The following is an 18,144-nucleotide window of genomic DNA, read 5'->3' on the forward strand; positions in this document are numbered from 1 at the left end:
ATTGGAAATCCTCGCTGAAAATTGCGCTGCAGTACCTGCGTGGCTAGAAATAAGTTATGTACACCCGTGGGCGTGGCAGACACTTGCGGCAGAGTATTCACGACGGCGGTGCGAACGATCCTGGGATGGCCGTGCGGTAGAACCGTCGTCTGCTTTGGCGTCTCGTGGCGCAGGAAGACTGGACGCTGAAGCTGCTGCGGCCGCCGTGCATCAGCATGGCGCTGTTCTGCGCGCAGCAGTGGGTCTCCTCGTTGCTGTAAACCGAGTACGTACCTAAGTACGAGTGGTTACTGATGCTCTGCAGCATCTCTTGGAGCTTCACGAGGTCGTCGTGGGTGGCCGCCACCTGGACGGTGTCTCTCCAGCCGTAGCGGTTCCAGAACTTGATGTTCTTGACCCAGAGCTTCTTGGCCGCATCGTCAGCGGCGGTGAGGATGAGCGAGTCGCTCAGTGTGCTGCTGGAGCTGCCGTCTGGTCGCAAGTGTACCTTGTACGTGTTCACCTGGAAGGAGCAGGGCAGTGACGGCTCGTCCAGCTCCTCGTCCTGGTCCAGCACCTCGATCATGTACCCGCTGAGCTGCAGCAGGCGCTGGCGTTTCCTGGGCTCGTCCTGCGGCTCCAGCTCGTCCTCGGGCTGCTTGGTCTTATGCTCCATCTTCTGAGAAGACACGCGCGTGGTGCAGACTTGGAGTTTGGCCATGCGACGCGGCTCCAGCGGCGGCAGCGAGTGCTCCGCCGACTCGGCGGCCTCTAAGCGATTGTCCACGTCCAGCGCGCACACCAATACGCCCGTGCAGATCTCCACGAAGGCGGGGTGGCTGTTGCCGACCACGAGGAAGCCCGCGCATGTCATGACTCTCACTGAGGAAGATTTGGCGACCCGCTATGCTGCTCTCGACACAGCTCAATATTCAGAATGGCCTCGAGTCGAACGTCGCAATAACGATTCAGCGACTTTGTTCCGTAAAAAAGGGGCGTGCGACTCTTTAAAATAGCAAAAGAAGCCCTATGGAGTGGGCAAGTCATAGAGATAAACAGCTGCAGATGCAATGTGTTGATAAATTACTCGACGTAGCCCGTTGCCGTCAACATGAATAAGATGCCTGGAAGGGTGTTGCTGGGCAACTACATGTATCCCACCGGAGGACACCAGACTAGCTGCCTTCCCTTATCGCGCCAGAGGACACCAAACTAGCTGCCTTCGATTCAATTCGGCGCTTGTGCGACACCCTACGGCTCCTACAATGCATCCGGCGCCCAAAATCTGCCGGATGCATGTCATAGAGTCACTGGACACCATGCGACGTTGCGGCAAAGGTTGCGTCGATCACCTAAAAAGAGTGCTATGTCGCGACAGCACTTGCTTCTCGACGATATCGTTTTCCAACTTTGAACATTCTTCCCGCGCCAACGGCTTATTCCGCTGAGACCCGTTGGGGATTACATGCAGGGCCACTTCAAACGCCGGTCTGTACGTTGGTGAATATAGCTGCTGGTCCAATCTGGAGAGCTGCCTAGCCCAGCAACATGCATTCCTCGTAATCGACCTTTGCATGTCCACCTAAATTGTTGTTGGATCACTCGAAGGCACGTTGGCTGCGACTCTAGAGCTGCGATGCAGTGGACTAGCCATGGCTGTATATACACTGACTGCGTTTAGAGCTTGAACTACGAAGTAGGCTGCTGCAGCTTGCACCACAAGTACATACTCTCGAGTGCATCAACTCAAAGTCGATCGAAGCACGTATGGCAACAGGGCTCATGCACTTGGGTCTCCGTTCCTGCGGGACTTAAGCGACCTGACCACTCCCGAAGCCAGCGTCAGCGCGGAATGAAAGACCATGGAGCTGCCATCGGACAGTGGGCGGAGTTTTGGGCCGGTCAATGACATCGGATACGGACAGATGCTCAGACTCGCACTGTTTCACAAGAGGAGAATCTCATGCGAGCATGTTGGCTGCACGCCGGTAGACTCCAGCAGCGCAAGTTTTATTATTTGTAGCGATACGACGGCTATGGAAGGATTTGGAGGTAATAGCTTAGCAAGTACTGGAGCTTGGCCGAGCTTCAGTTCGTGCACTGTTGATGCCAAGGCAACTTGATGCTGCCAGCTAAGATACGAGACGTGCTGCTTTCTACAAAACGCCCTCGCGGCCCTGTGCGGCGAGGCAGCCTTTACCCACGTCAATGTATCTCCAATTTCTTTAGTGCGACGTTCATCGTGGCTGTCAAAAGCATTCACTTGAGTCAGCTCGCGACTTTCTGTCGCCGTTTCGCGGCCGACCACACAGCCTGACTTGAGCGGTGGTACTGAGACCCTCCGGCACTGCACAAGCAACACCAAGTTGCTAGCAAGCGCTGCTAGCGGCATCTTGCATCAACAGCTTCCTACGACGCCTCGAAGTTGTTCCCCCACACCGTGTCTTCAGCTTGCTCACCCCAATATATCGTCGCCCACGCTTGAAGACACGCTACGCTGCAAAACCGAAGCCCACACGGTCGCAGCCGAGCTCTGGCCAAAGTCTGCCAGCAACAGCCTGCCGAGCCTTATTCTTAGCACTCTTAGCAGCTCCTGCTCTCCGCCATCCCAATCTCAAGTGACAGGAGCTGGACTTCTACTGCGCTTCCTTCAACTGGCCATTGCGCCAACTCGACCTGCGACGTGGGAGCGCGCTCGTTTGGTTGTGACTCGGCCATTGCATCGCATGGCCAAAACTGCGTTGACGGCAAAGGAAACTCCTAGTTGCCTTTTGATCGGCAATGGCCGTCGCACGCCAGTGTGGCTACAGTTTCGAGAAATGACTTGGCTACAGTATGGGTCCTTGAAGTTCTACGGAAAACGCGCTTCAAAGAGCCGCCCAATCACTTTCGCCGCACGGTTTCACAAGGCGGGGCGACATTGTGGCTTGATCTTCGCCTCAGTATGTTTTGGCAAGTGTTCTTCAGCCGCGTCGACCTCCCATCAGATCCCGTTTTCCGTGAGCTCTCACTCGCACTTCTGCGCTATAAGTAGTAGAACGCTCAGCCAGGAAGAAGAGCGGTTGCACGTCCGCGCGTGATCGCATCGCCTCGCCACTCGAGCGCCACGCTCAGGTCGGAAGAAACGGAGAAACGACTTTCAGCGTCACTTGCACTCTCGCCCACCGCCCGCAGGAACTCCGCGCGCCCATTTCCGCTTCCTTTTCGAGCCCTCGCCCGCCATGTTCGGGGGGTTCAGCGCCAACAGCGACTCGGTGCAGTTCGTTGCCGGCAACTACAGCGGCGCCGCGGTCGACTCGGACGACGACATGTTCTGTGACGAGCCCAACGTGGTACTCACGCGCTCGTCGCCTACGCCCAACCTGCTGGCTGTGGCGCCCGTGGCCCGCGTGGCCGAGGTGAAGCAGGAGGCCGCGCCCTACGACGGCACCATGGTGGACGTCGAATACTCGGCTACGGTCAAGACGGTCGTCGTGCCTGCAGCCGCCGCCACCGACGCGGCTGGAGGCTTCTCGTCCATCTCGGACCGCTTCCCGCTCTCCAAGGTGGGTCGAGTCAGCTGCAGCATGACCAAGCACGTCTTCTGCACCCCACAGGAGCCCAAGGTGCAACCCATCCCCATGAGCCGCTTGCTCAACGCCACGCCCGAGATGACGCAGATGGACCAGATGACGGTGCTCGTGGAAGACACGGTGGACGACAATACCATCAAGGCCGAGCCCGAAGGAGCGACGGCCACGACGTTCGTGGCAGGATCCAACCACATGCAACAGACTATGCCGGTCATGAACGACTTGTACCGGTACCAGGCTACTGACGTGGAAGAAAACGAGATGGAGGTGCGTCAGTTGTCTAGCTGTACCCAGGCGTTTGGTTGAAGCTGACCAATTGATTGTGTAGCAACTTCGATGGAACATCCAGGAGCAGGTTTTCCAGCGCTACTTCGAGCAGGGACAGAAGTACGAAGAGTGGGGGAAGCTGGAGGAGCAAGACACGTACGTACACGGTTATAAGAGAAGGAAAGAAGTCGTGGGTTCTAATAGTCGTGACTTGCGTTGCTTACTGCTGCAGTCGCGTATTCTTCATTCCAGGTGGAAGACGGGAAAACATTCTGGCTGAGAAGCGGTTCCACGACAACGCTGTCCGAGACGCAATGGGAAAGGGCAATGCCACTTGGGTCAAGGAACGACGCACTCAGTTCGAAGCGGAGATCCGCCAATTCTACGTGAGTCGCTTGGTTTGCTTGGAGTTTGTTGACTCGAAGACACGAGATCATTGTTTCTGACGTTATTTTCTGATTCGAATGCGCAGCGAGAAGAAACAAGGCACAAGCAGGAACTGATGCTGACGCGCCTTGAAAAGGTGTCTCCGTTCTCCAAGTTCCCGATCCTGGGCAACCGCTTTTTGCTGCTTCGCCTACGAGGAAAGGGGGGCAACGGAGAAGTATGGGACGTCGTTGACTACGCCAACGGCAAGCAGCTTTGCGCTCTCAAACTTTCCACTTCAATTCGACACGCCCAACGCGAACACCACACGCACTCGGTACGCTTTTGCACTTCTCGGTTTGATACATTGTTGGTTCTCTTCCTAACGGCTCTTCTTTGAATCTACAGAAACTCAACCACCCAAACATTGTCCAGGTTGGGGATGTTCCCTTCTTGATTCGATACCAACAGCAGCAGTACACGGCTTTCACTGTGGCAAGCGTTCAATCTGACCTTCAGCAGCTCATCGAGGTATGGTCACTTATTGCTCGAGTTGTTTTGGACACGAGTCGCTGACTCTTGCCGTGTTCTATTTGACTTGCAGATGTTGGAGTACTTGGACGATGACTCTGCGTACAAGGTGCTCTCTCAGCTTCTAAGCGCGCTGAAGTACTTGCACGAGGAGGTACGTCACGATTCACAACGCAACTGATACGCGTGGGAGTAGTGACTGACCTACTCTTTCGGTTTGTCTAATAGATGGGCGTTGCTCACTATGACCTGAAGCCGTCGAACATTCTGATCGACCACGACGGGTGTGTGAAGTTGACCGACTTCGACTTGACGCGCGACGCGAAGGCGGCCACATCTAACTCGACGGTTGGAACTCTGCGGTATCTTCCCCCCGAGTGCTTCCGCCCGAACCGGGGCGATTGCGAGGCCACGGCGGAGAAGGCAGACATGTGGATGGTGGGCATCGTGTACTGCATGATGGTGACCGGAAAACACCCGATTTGCCCCGACAAGTCAACGCAGGCGGAAGTGAAGACGATGATGGCCCAGTACACTGGCGAGCTACGATACGAACGGCCGATTTCCGACCTATCTCGGTGGATCTTGCAGGGATGCCTTCACCCAGACCCCCGGTGCCGACCAACGGCCGCGCAATTGCTGGTGGCGCTCCAGAATGTGGTGCCGCAGCAGTAGAGACCTATGCGTTGAGCAGCCACGTTACAGCGATCAGGCTGCTGTACATACCACGACCCAAGACTCGTCGTATTTTGAGCGTGTACACTAGACGCACAGGTTCGTTGCTCACGGCCTGGCAAGCCGTGGGAGCAACCTGCCACCGTACCATACGAAACACCGATCAATTATTAAGCCAGCGAAGCACGAACTACTTTTCACTATCCGCTTTCTGTCCATGAATGTCTATTGGTCTTGCCGCGCAGCTTGCCGCGTCCAATTCAAGTCGCAATAGTGCCGAAAGCGCGTGAACTTGTGTGGTTCGTCGATACGGAAGCTGCGTCGGTTGCCGACCGCGTCTTCAAACGCCACGCCGACCGAGAACAGGAACAGCCCCATGCCACGCACTACCGCGGGCTGATGCTGCACGCTGTTATCACCCGTTTGATCAATCTCCTCGTGTTCCTCGCTACAAGCATCATGATACAGATCGTCGCCAACGATCGGGTGTCCATATCGTGCTGTATGAATCCGAAGCTGATGCTTGCGCCCTGTAAGCGGCCACAGGTCCACAGTAGATAACCACCCGTACCGCACACTAGATCACATCGTGTCAGCAGATCAATTGACAAGTCAAGCCAATGGCAATAAACGTCATGCAAAACCAAGAAGCACCGACCTTCGCGTCGTGCTCACAACTCGCAAAGCAGTCACGCACAGCCTTCCATCAATGGGACCATCCACGAAGTACAACTCGTCGCGGATCTCCTGCAGAGCCTTAGGTAGACCCATTGGCTCCAGCAACGCACAACTTCCACGGCTCCCCAATATCTTCTCGCTGATATTTCCCACCAAAATCGCGCGGTACTGCTTCGTGACAGAATGCCTTTCCAACTGAGTCGACAGCTCCACTTCCATTCTCCTGGTCTTCGCTACCAATAGCAGTCCGCCTACTCGGTAGTCCAAGCGATGCACCGCGTGCGGCACAGCCAGCTCAAAATCACCATTTGAAACAGCTTGTTGTCGCTGCAGGAGCATTGGCAACGCACGCTCCACCGAGCGTTTGCCTCGGCCTTTCACATGGATACCAACAGGCTTGACCACCACCGCAAATTTGTCGCCTTCGTACACTATTCGAAGCCCTTGTGTCTTACAAACTTTCAGCCACGCGAGAGCTTCTGGGTCGCTAGTGCCTCGATCGGCAACTGATTGCGATTGCTTCTCCGGACTCGAATATGCCAAGACATCGGTCACACCAGCGCAAACGAGAGTAGGCACATGCGCCTGCCCATTAAGTAGCAAATGCCCCGCTTTTCGAGCGCGCTTGGCCTTGGAGACGGTGCCCAGCTCGGGAAACACTCGCGCGGCCACCTGCACCCACTGCTTCGCTCTGGGCCCTTCCAGGAGGTCCTCGGTCGTCACGACGTGCTCGTCTGGCGCACTCGCCATGGGTGAGATCGACATAACGATCGGCCTGACACAAATACAGACCAACGTTGACATCGCGCCATAACGATCGCCCGCACACATTATGGACACAAATCCTGGACCAAATTACGAGCACAATCTGGGAGGACCAAACTGAACGTGGCAACGACGGGCGGACACGCTGCCTGGATCGCTGCCTGCGCTGCCTGCCTGCGCCCTTGTTCCCCCTCCACACTCGACTGATGATGCCCACGGAGTGACAGCGCCCCTTGATGGCACGAACTGTCTGCGCGCAGAGCAGAGAGCGAGACGCACACAGCGGACGGACGAAGAGAGGCGGCGACTGCTTTGGTGAGTCGCCACGGATCATCCGACCCTCGCCGCTGCAGTCTGCAGTCTGCAGGCTCGGGTGCAAATTATAAGAAGAGGAGGACATGGCGGTCTGCTATCGGAGGAGCTGCAATTTACAGCCTGCAAGCCGAACTGGCGGGCTATCCCCGCCTCGGAAGCCATTGGCAGGATGCAATTCAGCCTTGGGGACGCATGGCGGTCTGCTGCATCGCTTGCTGGGTCTCTGGCTGCATGGACGCGAGCATGTCGGCGGTGTGGCGGCTTATCCCTGAGCGCTGACTGTTTTTCCCACGCTTCCCTCAAGGCAAGCATCGTTGCGTGGAGAAGAGAGCAGGCATGCCCAGACCATCGGCCGTGCCTGCCGACTCCGAGCGCGTTGGCCGTGCATTTCGGCGCGCGCGACTGGTGAGTGCGCGGCGCCAGGACCAGCGGACATGAGCCAGGTCGTTGGCGGACTGCAATGCGAGCGAGCGCGAGTACATCCACGGCACGATTGAATGCTCAGGCGGAGCGTCAATCCAGCCCGCAGTGCACTCGCTGAGCAGCGCCTCGACAAGGGAGGCCCCCGCCTCGATCCTCGGTGGCTGCACCCCATCGTTCGCGAGAGTTCGTCCCACACTTTCCGCACCGCGAATTGTCCGCCGCCATTGGCAATATGCGCCACTACGTGCAGGGCAATCGCGCCGCTGCAGATGTGGTTGCAGTTGAAGGCGGCCGACAGCAGTCCATGAAGACGCTCTCGGCTGGGCCCCGTTAAAATTTAGCTGCGATTTCCACCGTGATCGGCAAACGGGTGGGCTCCCTCGGAATTGGAGGCACAGGCAAGGCTCGCATCAGCATGAGTAGCCGCACCTCATGCCGTAGCCGTCCGGATCGGACACGCAGCAGGTGTGGTGCCGCGGAGCAAGCACACTGCCGGTGGCGGCAGTGGACTCGCGGGCGGCCAGCAATCCAAGCGCCAACGCCTTGACTGACGCACTGCCACCGAAATATCGCAGAGCGCGCATGCTCTCCATCTGTCGGGCCGAGCAACGCATCAAACAGCGAGAAAGTCCGGCGTGAAATGCAAGGCGCAACCAACATGCGGGACCCGTATTACGGGTCTTGGTCCAAGCCCAACCCAGCCCGAGAGAGGTTCAATCACCGCTGCGTGTTGACCAGCGCCGGCGATCTGAAGCGCAATGACCAGGTGGCCGCGTCGCTTCAACTTCGAGCGATCCTGATAATTGCCTGCGTCGCCGAGCGCTCGCAGTGCTGCAATCAGGTATAGCAGTGCGAGCGCTGTCCGCGGCGACAAACAGACCGAGCTACGCCTGTCTTGGCTCGCCTGCAAATCCCCCCGTCGTGCGCTACCACTAACTATCACAGTTCGCAGACGCGGGCGCCATCGCCTCCGGCAGGGAGAGCGGCGTGTCAAACTCAGCGGTAACGTCCCCAAGTCACTCGAACAACAGCCGTCAGCCCCGCATCTCGCCACGCAATCATGACGAGCCACGAACCTCACCCGCAGCAGCAACAGCAAGAGGAGTCTCTCCAGGTGGGCGTGGACGAGCTGCACGAGGAGCTGGACACGACGCCCGTGCACGCGGCGGCGCGCGCCGGTCAAGTGGAGGAGTTGCGCGACATCTTGCGGGCCGACGAGGCGCAGGCCGTGGCGCTGGACAAGTACGGACTCACGGCGCTGCACTGGGCTTGCGACCGCGGGGAGACCGCGGCGGCTCAGCTGCTGCTGCAGCACGGCGCAGACGCCGACGCCGTGGAGAAGCGCATGTTCAGGCGGCGGCCGCTGCACTTTGCCGTGCTGGCCAGCTCCGAGGCCACCGTGCGCACGCTGCTGGCGCACCACGCCGACGTGTTGGCCGTGGACTACCGCGGGTGGGCTCCAATCCACGGGGCGGCATACAGCGGGAATGTGGCTGTGCTGACGGCACTGCTGGACGCCGGGGCCAGCGCCTCCACGCAACTGACGAAGCGGCGCGAGACGGCGCTGCACGTCGCAGCCAGCCGAGGGCGCGTGGAGGCGGTTCGCCTGCTGCTGAAGCGCCACCCAGAGGACGAGGGGCTGCTGGGGCTGGAGGACGACGAGGGCTCTTCAGCGGCGCAGGTGGCCGCTCGCAGCGGCTTTGAGGACGTCGCGCGGCTGCTGTCCTTGGCGGGCGGGCATTAAGGCCCGCGACGAACGAGCTTCGGCTCGAGGCCCGTGGTGGTGCGTGGCACAGGAGAATGAGTCCCCGGTAGGATGGGCGAATTGTCATCGCTGACGAAGTGGCCTGCAACCGAACCAGGATATCAGATGGCCGCGCAATGAGTCTTCCGATGGTGCGGTGCGGCACTGCGGCGGCAGGTGTTGCAGTCTGTTTCAACCAGGGACAGCCTGGAAAGCGAGGCTGTTGCTGTTGCTGTTGCGCTGGGAGACAGCACGTCGGGTCGGCAAGCGCTGGCCGGCGTGCAACATGTAGTGAAGTAATCTAAACACGCTGATAAAACATGAAGACGAACGAGAGCGGCATCGTCGAGTATACATGTACATGAGAACAGCTCCCAGAAGCCGATCATCCCCAGCAGTGCCAAGAGAGATTCAACGATCGACAACACAGATACTGGCCGACGCCTTGCAAGCGGCAGCGGTGGCAGATTGAAGCTCGCGTTAAACGCAAGGCATCTGGGCGCACAAGACAGCGACACCGCTGGAATCGCAACAATAGCCAAAAACAAGCTGCCATGTGGCCTTGTGGCCTCCTCCATGCTCAATGTCAACGTATAAGCTGTACGTTAAACTACAACGGAGCTCGTCGAGGAGAATGGTTTGCGCATCGGTCGGGGAAATGGTCACATCGAAAAGGACTAAGATGGTCGACGCCGCCGCGACGACTTTTGTTGTGGGAAAAAGCCAAAAATGCCAAAAATTGCTCTAATTCCGGTCCTGCCTCTGGCAACTTCAACATGCGTTTCGTAAGATCGGCGATTTACGCGATGAATTACATGTATTTTCTAAATCGTGGGTCGTAATATTGCCTCTCTCCAAGCCGCTTGAAGTTGCTGTAGCGCACGAGAAACGCTGGTCGAGCCTGCCGCTATTGCTGGCAGCGCTGCCGTCGCGAGAGCCTCCGTCTCAAGGCCCGGCTTCGACTCGGCCATGCTTTGCCGAGCCCACCCTTCACAGCGGCAAAGCGGGCCATGCCAGCGCGTGTTTATCGCTGCTTGAAGCAAGGACAGAAAAAAGGCAGCAAAGATTTGACGTTTGAGGTCGCGATGGGAGGTCGCCCACACAGCGTTTGTGTGGGGCCGCGCGCGGTGTCTGCCACACATATCAAGTCTCGCGTCGGGCGTTCCAGTTCCTCTGGTTCAAGTTGCGGGAAGAGCCGTGGTTGAATTGGACGACGACCCTAGCCCGGGCGCACCGTCTGCTCCCGTACTTGCCTTGATTCCTCGATACAAAGCGGTGGACGCCGCCTACCTCGCTCATTTCCGCTTTTCTTCTCTGCCAGCGAGGACGCGCAGCGCAATTTGCTGCCGGCGGCCCCACAGCACTTTCAGACAGACAGGAGCAGCGTCGACGTGCATGACATGAAGCGATCTCGAGCATGCGAAGACCTTGTGGCGCTGGCCGCTGAGGCTTGTAACGGAAGCAGCAGCAATGGAGATTCACGCCACGCCTGGACACCCTCGCCCTTCATGGAGGGCCCGACCCACCGCTTTAAGCGCTCGCGCGCCACAATGGACAGCCCCAGCAGCAGCGGCGATGAGGCTGACACCCAGGAAATGCAGGAGCGGCACTCGCTGCAGTTCACGCTGGAGATGAACGACATGGAGTGTCTCAGCGCGGAGGTGACACTGAGCTCTTCGGCGCCGTCGCGCTCGTCCGTGCTGGATGACGACATCTTGCCGCTGCGTCGGAATTCGCGCGAGAATATGCTGCAAAGGAAGAAAAAGCAGCGGCTGGCGGAGATGACCAGCAGCTTCAGTGACTTTGGCATTCACGACGAGGACATGGGAGCCACCGCGAGCCGACTGCGGCATATGGCCAAACCGCAGCCTGTGGTGCTAATGGAGGCGCCCGAGACGCCCGAGCCCCGCATTCTCCGGAGCCTGTGCTTCCCGCGCGAGTCTAGGTGCATCGACCCGCTGGACAAGCGGCAAGCTCAGCCGTTTGACGTGTCAACGTTCATCATGCTGTCCATCTCGCCGCGCGTTCAGTCCAAGTAAAGTAGCCAGACTTCCCCTGCAGTATTAGAGCGGTGGAGTCACGGGCATCAAACAGGACCACACGGGTAGCCGCGACGCAGGAGGCAACTCGTGCAAGCCACCAACGTAGCCTATTCATTATTCCTCGAGCTGCCGCCGTAGTTCGACGCAGTCTCAATACACTATTTATTGGAACCACGGTAACACTCAAACGAAAGAAGCTTTCATGCCCAGACCTCGTTCCTTCTTCTCGATGCGGCGGGTCGTGTGTTCGCGGCTGGATTCTCCTGCGCAGAACTGCAACGCTAGAGCGATGTGTCCTCGGCAAGGCTTGCCCTACGGCAGCCACAGGCTATGGCCCATAGCGCTGCAGGTAGTTCAACCGGGCCATCATTTTCGCGGCAGCTTGGAAGAAGGCGCCCCTCTACATGTAGCTTGCTTTACGAAAACGCTGCCGGTGGTCTGACAGGCGAAGCAGGCACTAGCGCCAGAGGCGGCTGCTTGAAGTTTGCCAGGCCATACTTGGAAATTGGGGCATGAAGCAGAGCTCCCAAAAAAGGCAGAGTTGAAGTTCGAAGACGATCTGGGCTTCTTCGCCAGCAAACGCACGCCTTCGCAGCATTAGCAGCGAAGAAGACGACAGCAGTCGACCCTGTTAGCGTTCCTCCCACGTGTTTAACATGCCTTCAATGCCGCCGCTAGGCATACCAAGAATCTTGGCAAGACGGCGCTGCTGTTTGCCATGTCTGTCTCACCTTTCGGGAGCAGTTCTCGATTGGAAATTCGTCTGCATGTTTCATCAGCGTGTTTAGATTACTTCACTACATGTTGCACGCCGGCCAGCGCTTGCCGACCCGACGTGCTGTCTCCCAGCGCAACAGCAACAGCAACAGCCTCGCTTTCCAGGCTGTCCCTGGTTGAAACAGACTGCAGATGACAACAGTTGCCGCAAGCTGCAGGCATGCAAAGGAACAAAAGAAACGTTAGTCCACGTGATGTGGGGCTGTCCGTGCGCTAAAGCGTGTTGGCAGAAGCTCCTCAGTAACTGGACGGGCAAGCACTGGGCAGGAAAAGACATCGAGCGATTCGTCACTAACTGTGCAAGTCGGACAGCACCGGAGCTCGCACAAGGCATAGCAGACCGCTTCAACCGCGAACATCCAGATGATGCACAGAAGTATGCGGCGATCTGGAAAAGGATATGGCACATACTTTGCAGCGTATGCATCACAACGCTATGGATCCAGCGGAACCGTGTCGTGTTCCAACAAGAGGATGTCACAGAGGAAAGCAGTGTCCAGGAATTCTGGACCACAGGAATGAGGCAGCTCAAGGCGCTCGCTAAACGCGAGCGCCGAAACCCCGACACAGTCATTCAAGGAACGCGGTTGTTTGTGTGCCAGCAAGCACTAGAAGAACAACCACGAGAGCAGTCAGCAAAGACGATAAGCCCCGTACAACCACCGGATCTCCAGGAGACACCGGCGTTGCTAACCAGGCTTAGGCTGTACCAGACATCTAGAAGCTGATAAGGTTAAATAGACCAGTCTGTCTCTCTCTGAAACAGACTGCAACACCTGCCGCCGCAGTGCCGCACCGCACCATCGGAAGACTCATTGCGCGGCCATCTGATATCCTGGTTCGGTTGCAGGCCACTTCGTCAGCGATGACAATTCGCCCATCCTACCGGGGACTCATTCTCCTGTGCCACGCACCACCACGGGCCTCGAGCCGAAGCTCGTTCGTCGCGGGCCTTAATGCCCGCCCGCCAAGGACAGCAGCCGCGCGACGTCCTCAAAGCCGCTGCGAGCGGCCACCTGCGCCGCTGAAGAGCCCTCGTCGTCCTCCAGCCCCAGCAGCCCCTCGTCCTCTGGGTGGCGCTTCAGCAGCAGGCGAACCGCCTCCACGCGCCCTCGGCTGGCTGCGACGTGCAGCGCCGTCTCGCGCCGCTTCGTCAGTTGCGTGGAGGCGCTGGCCCCGGCGTCCAGCAGTGCCGTCAGCACAGCCACATTCCCGCTGTATGCCGCCCCGTGGATTGGAGCCCACCCGCGGTAGTCCACGGCCAACACGTCGGCGTGGTGCGCCAGCAGCGTGCGCACGGTGGCCTCGGAGCTGGCCAGCACGGCAAAGTGCAGCGGCCGCCGCCTGAACATGCGCTTCTCCACGGCGTCGGCGTCTGCGCCGTGCTGCAGCAGCAGCTGAGCCGCCGCGGTCTCCCCGCGGTCGCAAGCCCAGTGCAGCGCCGTGAGTCCGTACTTGTCCAGCGCCACGGCCTGCGCCTCGTCGGCCCGCAAGATGTCGCGCAACTCCTCCACTTGACCGGCGCGCGCCGCCGCGTGCACGGGCGTCGTGTCCAGCTCCTCGTGCAGCTCGTCCACGCCCACCTGGAGAGACTCCTCTTGCTGTTGCTGCTGCGGGTGAGGTTCGTGGCTCGTCATGATTGCGTGGCGAGATGCGGGGCTGACGGCTGTTGTTCGAGTGACTTGGGGACGTTACCGCTGAGTTTGACACGCCGCTCTCCCTGCCGGAGGCGATGGCGCCCGCGTCTGCGAACTGTGATAGTTAGTGGTAGCGCACGACGGGGGGATTTGCAGGCGAGCCAAGACAGGCGTAGCTCGGTCTGTTTGTCGCCGCGGACAGCGCTCGCACTGCTATACCTGATTGCAGCACTGCGAGCGCTCGGCGACGCAGGCAATTATCAGGATCGCTCGAAGTTGAAGCGACGCGGCCACCTGGTCATTGCGCTTCAGATCGCCGGCGCTGGTCAACACGCAGCGGTGATTGAACCTCTCTCGGGCTGGGTTGGGCTTGGACCAAGACCCGTAATACGGGTCCCGCATGTTGGTTGCGCCTTGCATTTCACGCCGGACTTTCTCGCTGTTTGATGCGTTGCTCGGCCCGACAGATGGAGAGCATGCGCGCTCTGCGATATTTCGGTGGCAGTGCGTCAGTCAAGGCGTTGGCGCTTGGATTGCTGGCCGCCCGCGAGTCCACTGCCGCCACCGGCAGTGTGCTTGCTCCGCGGCACCACACCTGCTGCGTGTCCGATCCGGACGGCTACGGCATGAGGTGCGGCTACTCATGCTGATGCGAGCCTTGCCTGTGCCTCCAATTCCGAGGGAGCCCACCCGTTTGCCGATCACGGTGGAAATCGCAGCTAAATTTTAACGGGGCCCAGCCGAGAGCGTCTTCATGGACTGCTGTCGGCCGCCTTCAACTGCAACCACATCTGCAGCGGCGCGATTGCCCTGCACGTAGTGGCGCATATTGCCAATGGCGGCGGACAATTCGCGGTGCGGAAAGTGTGGGACGAACTCTCGCGAACGATGGGGTGCAGTCACCGAGGATCGAGGCGGGGGCCTCCCTTGTCGAGGCGCTGCTCAGCGAGTGCACTGCGGGCTGGATTGACGCTCCGCCTGAGCATTCAATCGTGCCGTGGATGTACTCGCGCTCGCTCGCATTGCAGTCCGCCAACGACCTGGCTCATGTCCGCTGGTCCTGGCGCCGCGCACTCACCAGTCGCGCGCGCCGAAATGCACGGCCAACGCGCTCGGAGTCGGCAGGCACGGCCGATGGTCTGGGCATGCCTGCTCTCTTCTCCACGCAACGATGCTTGCCTTGAGGGAAGCGTGGGAAAAACAGTCAGCGCTCAGGGATAAGCCGCCACACCGCCGACATGCTCGCGTCCATGCAGCCAGAGACCCAGCAAGCGATGCAGCAGACCGCCATGCGTCTCCAAGGCTGAATTGCATCCTGCCAATGGCTTCCGAGGCGGGGATAGCCCGCCAGTTCGGCTTGCAGGCTGTAAATTGCAGCTCCTCCGATAGCAGACCGCCATGTCCTCCTCTTCTTATAATTTGCACCCGAGCCTGCAGACTGCAGACTGCAGCGGCGAGGGTCGGATGATCCGTGGCGACTCACCAAAGCAGTCGCCGCCTCTCTTCGTCCGTCCGCTGTGTGCGTCTCGCTCTCTGCTCTGCGCGCAGACAGTTCGTGCCATCAAGGGGCGCTGTCACTCCGTGGGCATCATCAGTCGAGTGTGGAGGGGGAACAAGGGCGCAGGCAGGCAGCGCAGGCAGCGATCCAGGCAGCGTGTCCGCCCGTCGTTGCCACGTTCAGTTTGGTCCTCCCAGATTGTGCTCGTAATTTGGTCCAGGATTTGTGTCCATAATGTGTACGGGCGATCGTTATGGCGCGATGTCAACGTTGGTCTGTATTTGTGTCAGGCCGATCGTTATGTCGATCTCACCCATGGCAAGTGCGCCAGACGAGCACGTCGTGACGGCCGAGGACCTCCTGGAAGGGCCCAGAGCGAAGCAGTGGGTGCAGGTGGCCGCGCGAGTGTTTCCCGAGCTGGGCACCGTCTCCAAGGCCAAGCGCGCTCGAAAAGCGGGGCATTTGCTACTTAACGAGAAGGAGATAATGTCTGTTTTGAGTTAACTGACACCTACACCGCACGCGGCAGCTCAATGAACGCAAGGAAATGCATTTTTCACCCCAGCGACCACTGGCATTGGCCACCTGGAGGCTGTCGGCGGCTCGACGTGGTTGACGAGACGTTGGATGAGGCCGTCGAGATTCCAGCTCGAGAAAAAGAGGCGCCCGCAGGGTATCCTTGACCTGGAATCTGCGATTGCGTTGGGTACGACTGGTGCATGTAGTTGCCGCCACCGCTGCTGCCGCTTCGAGTACTGCTGGCCGTACCCAGTCGCTGGTAGTCAACGCCAGGAGTTGGTGGCGGCTGTTGCTGCTGTGCGTGCTGGTGCATGAATTTCGAGAGTGGAGACGGAGGGTTGATACTGTCATCAAACGCTCCTCCGGCAGGCCCACTGCTCCAAGTTGATGAGGAGGTGGTCGGGCGGTCGCCGTAGTTGCTGCCGTTGCTGCTGTTCTTGCGCGCTAACCAGAGTCGTCGCTTCTTTTCCCAGTTCTGGTCTCGCTTGGAGGACGTGAGCGGCGGTTGGGAGCCCCAGGAGCTTGAGCTCGAGCTCGAGCGGATGCTCGACCGAGAGCTCGGTGTGGGTGACGAAGAGCGGCCGACTTGGCACCCGTTGGTGGTGTACCCAGAGCTGTTGCCGTAATTGTAGCCGTTTTGGTTGCTGGCAGTGTGTGCGGTCTGGTACTGGTATGGTTGCTGTTGCTGGTACATTTGCTGCGAAGAAGTGAAATTGTTATATGGGACTGGGTCGGATTGCTGCATAGAGGAGTAGCTCGGATAGCCATTGCCCGGTGCGTTGCCATTGTTATTGCTGAAGCTGGTCGTCGAAGGAGTATAGCGACCGCTATTCGGACGTGTGTATGCGGGCTCCTCCTTGCTGGGCGCTTCTTCTGCCGGCTCTGCTGTGCCGAGTCCACCACAACCTGAGATACGACGCGAGTTAGTCAAGCGTTTGGAACCTGAGGCACGTACGCACTCACCGAAGGAGAGACTGGAGGCACCACCAGGTGGTGCGTGAAGGCGTGTGGAGCTACGTTTGACGTGCAATTGTGCGGATGTGAGCGTCGACATGGTTCAGGCAGTACTCGGTTGTGTTGCCTGGCTTCTTCTTCTTACTGGACTGGATGGTTGGATGAGCGCGCGGGGAGTTCTGCTTCTCGATTTACTCGGGAGCGCAGGCATCATATTTATATCGCAGTGCCTTGCGCTGGGGAAGCAAGCGCCCAAGAATAGGCAGTCAAGGCGAGTTGGAGGGTTGGGAGATGCGATCTGCAGCGCTTGCACAAGTTTTTGCTTCTCAAGTTCCTGCTCGCCATAGCTATGGCGAGTCTGTTTGACATCGCTGCAGATTTAAGTCAGTATAATGACGACTGTGGAGACCCTGCCAAAGCGAAGTTGCAGGCAGTGCATCCTCAGTCCGCGCTTGGCATTTTGGACGAGACATTTGAGACCATCTACGGCGCACGGCAGTATCGATCAGCCACCCGGCATATCCCTTTAATACGATCGACAAGTATGATTCAGCTCCAGCCAACTCGACTTGCCGAGGCGAAGAGCTCTGAAGCGTTGGATGCACGTCTTAATCGGCTGACAAGTTTGAAGTCTTCAGTGACAGCTGCGAGACGAGTGACCGCTGCAATGGCCGTTGCAAGCTTGATCATTCCACCTCCGCCAGCGGTGCCTCCTCCTGATAACCCCCGCAAGAAGAGCAGTGTCGGCAAAGACCCCGATGTCACTGCAAAGGCTGTACTGTGCGAAGTCACAAACGAAATTGACCAGCTGATGGCGACAGATACCAGCTCCGCTGAAGAAGGTGAATCTCTACTTCGTATGCTCTCAGACAAGTACATCAACACGCGATTGGTACGGACGCGCATATAAAAGGAAGGAGTGATGGCTGGTGAGGCTACTGACATTGATGTAACGTGTTCTATGTTGTCCACAGAGTAAGCTGCCCGGGACACCGTTCGTATTGCTAGTGCGCAAGAAGGTTGCGCAAAGGCTTCAGCAACTCGAGGATCACCTTAGCGCTCGAAAAACTATTGACAAACACGTGGAAAGCAGCAGCGGCAATAACAACGACCCATCAGCCACCGGTTCCGATAGCTGGAAGACACTGCAAAAGTTGGCGCCAGCTCAACACGAAATGCTACAGAATCTGCTCCGTTTGCCTGAGAAACAGCTACTGAAGCTACCAAAGGCCCAGCTTGAGCTCGTGCAGTTCGCCAAGCGATATGACAAGCTCATCAAGGCTACACCCGACCAGCTTCGCCATCTGCCGATTGAGCACCAGCAGCTTGTTCGAAGCATGCAGCAGCAGCAGCAAAAACATGTTCCTCGCACTGACGAATGCAGTTAATATGGAAATTAACG

At 58.5% G+C, this 18,144-nt stretch overlaps 7 protein-coding genes across 7 annotated transcripts; 4 read left to right on the forward strand and 3 right to left on the reverse strand.

Annotated features, from left to right (window-relative positions):
• Window positions 1-97: 97 nt before the first annotated feature.
• On the reverse strand, window positions 98-853 carry KRP23_10878 (uncharacterized protein; the record flags this gene model as incomplete). The annotated part of the gene is made up of 1 exon (XM_067881369.1): window positions 98-853. The coding sequence occupies one exon, from the start codon at window positions 851-853 to the stop codon at window positions 98-100; it is 756 nt and encodes a 251-aa protein (XP_067740686.1).
• A 2,347-nt stretch (window positions 854-3,200) lies between these two features.
• Window positions 3,201-5,390, forward strand: KRP23_10879 (Serine/threonine-protein kinase TOUSLED; the record flags this gene model as incomplete). Its single annotated transcript, XM_067881370.1, has 7 exons — window positions 3,201-3,818; window positions 3,880-3,974; window positions 4,051-4,204; window positions 4,291-4,521; window positions 4,593-4,715; window positions 4,789-4,869; window positions 4,944-5,390. 7 exons carry the CDS (start codon window positions 3,201-3,203, stop codon window positions 5,388-5,390), a joined length of 1,749 nt encoding a protein of 582 aa, XP_067740687.1.
• A 225-nt stretch (window positions 5,391-5,615) lies between these two features.
• KRP23_10880 (Ribosomal large subunit pseudouridine synthase C) lies at window positions 5,616-6,833 on the reverse strand (the record flags this gene model as incomplete). Its single annotated transcript, XM_067881372.1, has 2 exons — window positions 5,616-5,967; window positions 6,049-6,833. The coding sequence occupies 2 exons, from the start codon at window positions 6,831-6,833 to the stop codon at window positions 5,616-5,618; spliced, it is 1,137 nt and encodes a 378-aa protein (XP_067740688.1).
• A 1,798-nt stretch (window positions 6,834-8,631) lies between these two features.
• Window positions 8,632-9,315, forward strand: KRP23_10881 (26S proteasome non-ATPase regulatory subunit 10; the record flags this gene model as incomplete). Its single annotated transcript, XM_067881373.1, has 1 exon — window positions 8,632-9,315. The coding sequence occupies one exon, from the start codon at window positions 8,632-8,634 to the stop codon at window positions 9,313-9,315; it is 684 nt and encodes a 227-aa protein (XP_067740689.1).
• A 1,400-nt stretch (window positions 9,316-10,715) lies between these two features.
• KRP23_10882 (uncharacterized protein) lies at window positions 10,716-11,354 on the forward strand (the record flags this gene model as incomplete). Its single annotated transcript, XM_067881374.1, has 1 exon — window positions 10,716-11,354. One exon carries the CDS (start codon window positions 10,716-10,718, stop codon window positions 11,352-11,354), a length of 639 nt encoding a protein of 212 aa, XP_067740690.1.
• A 1,733-nt stretch (window positions 11,355-13,087) lies between these two features.
• On the reverse strand, window positions 13,088-13,771 carry KRP23_10883 (26S proteasome non-ATPase regulatory subunit 10; the record flags this gene model as incomplete). The annotated part of the gene is made up of 1 exon (XM_067881375.1): window positions 13,088-13,771. One exon carries the CDS (start codon window positions 13,769-13,771, stop codon window positions 13,088-13,090), a length of 684 nt encoding a protein of 227 aa, XP_067740691.1.
• A 3,638-nt stretch (window positions 13,772-17,409) lies between these two features.
• On the forward strand, window positions 17,410-18,130 carry KRP23_10884 (uncharacterized protein; the record flags this gene model as incomplete). Its single annotated transcript, XM_067881376.1, has 2 exons — window positions 17,410-17,634; window positions 17,717-18,130. The coding sequence occupies 2 exons, from the start codon at window positions 17,410-17,412 to the stop codon at window positions 18,128-18,130; spliced, it is 639 nt and encodes a 212-aa protein (XP_067740692.1).
• Window positions 18,131-18,144: the final 14 nt, after the last annotated feature.

This window comes from Phytophthora ramorum, assembly GCF_020800215.1.
Source record: "Phytophthora ramorum isolate Pr-102 chromosome Unknown Phyram_PR-102_s0011, whole genome shotgun sequence".
Classification (NCBI taxonomy): Eukaryota; Oomycota; class Peronosporomycetes; order Peronosporales; family Peronosporaceae; genus Phytophthora; species Phytophthora ramorum.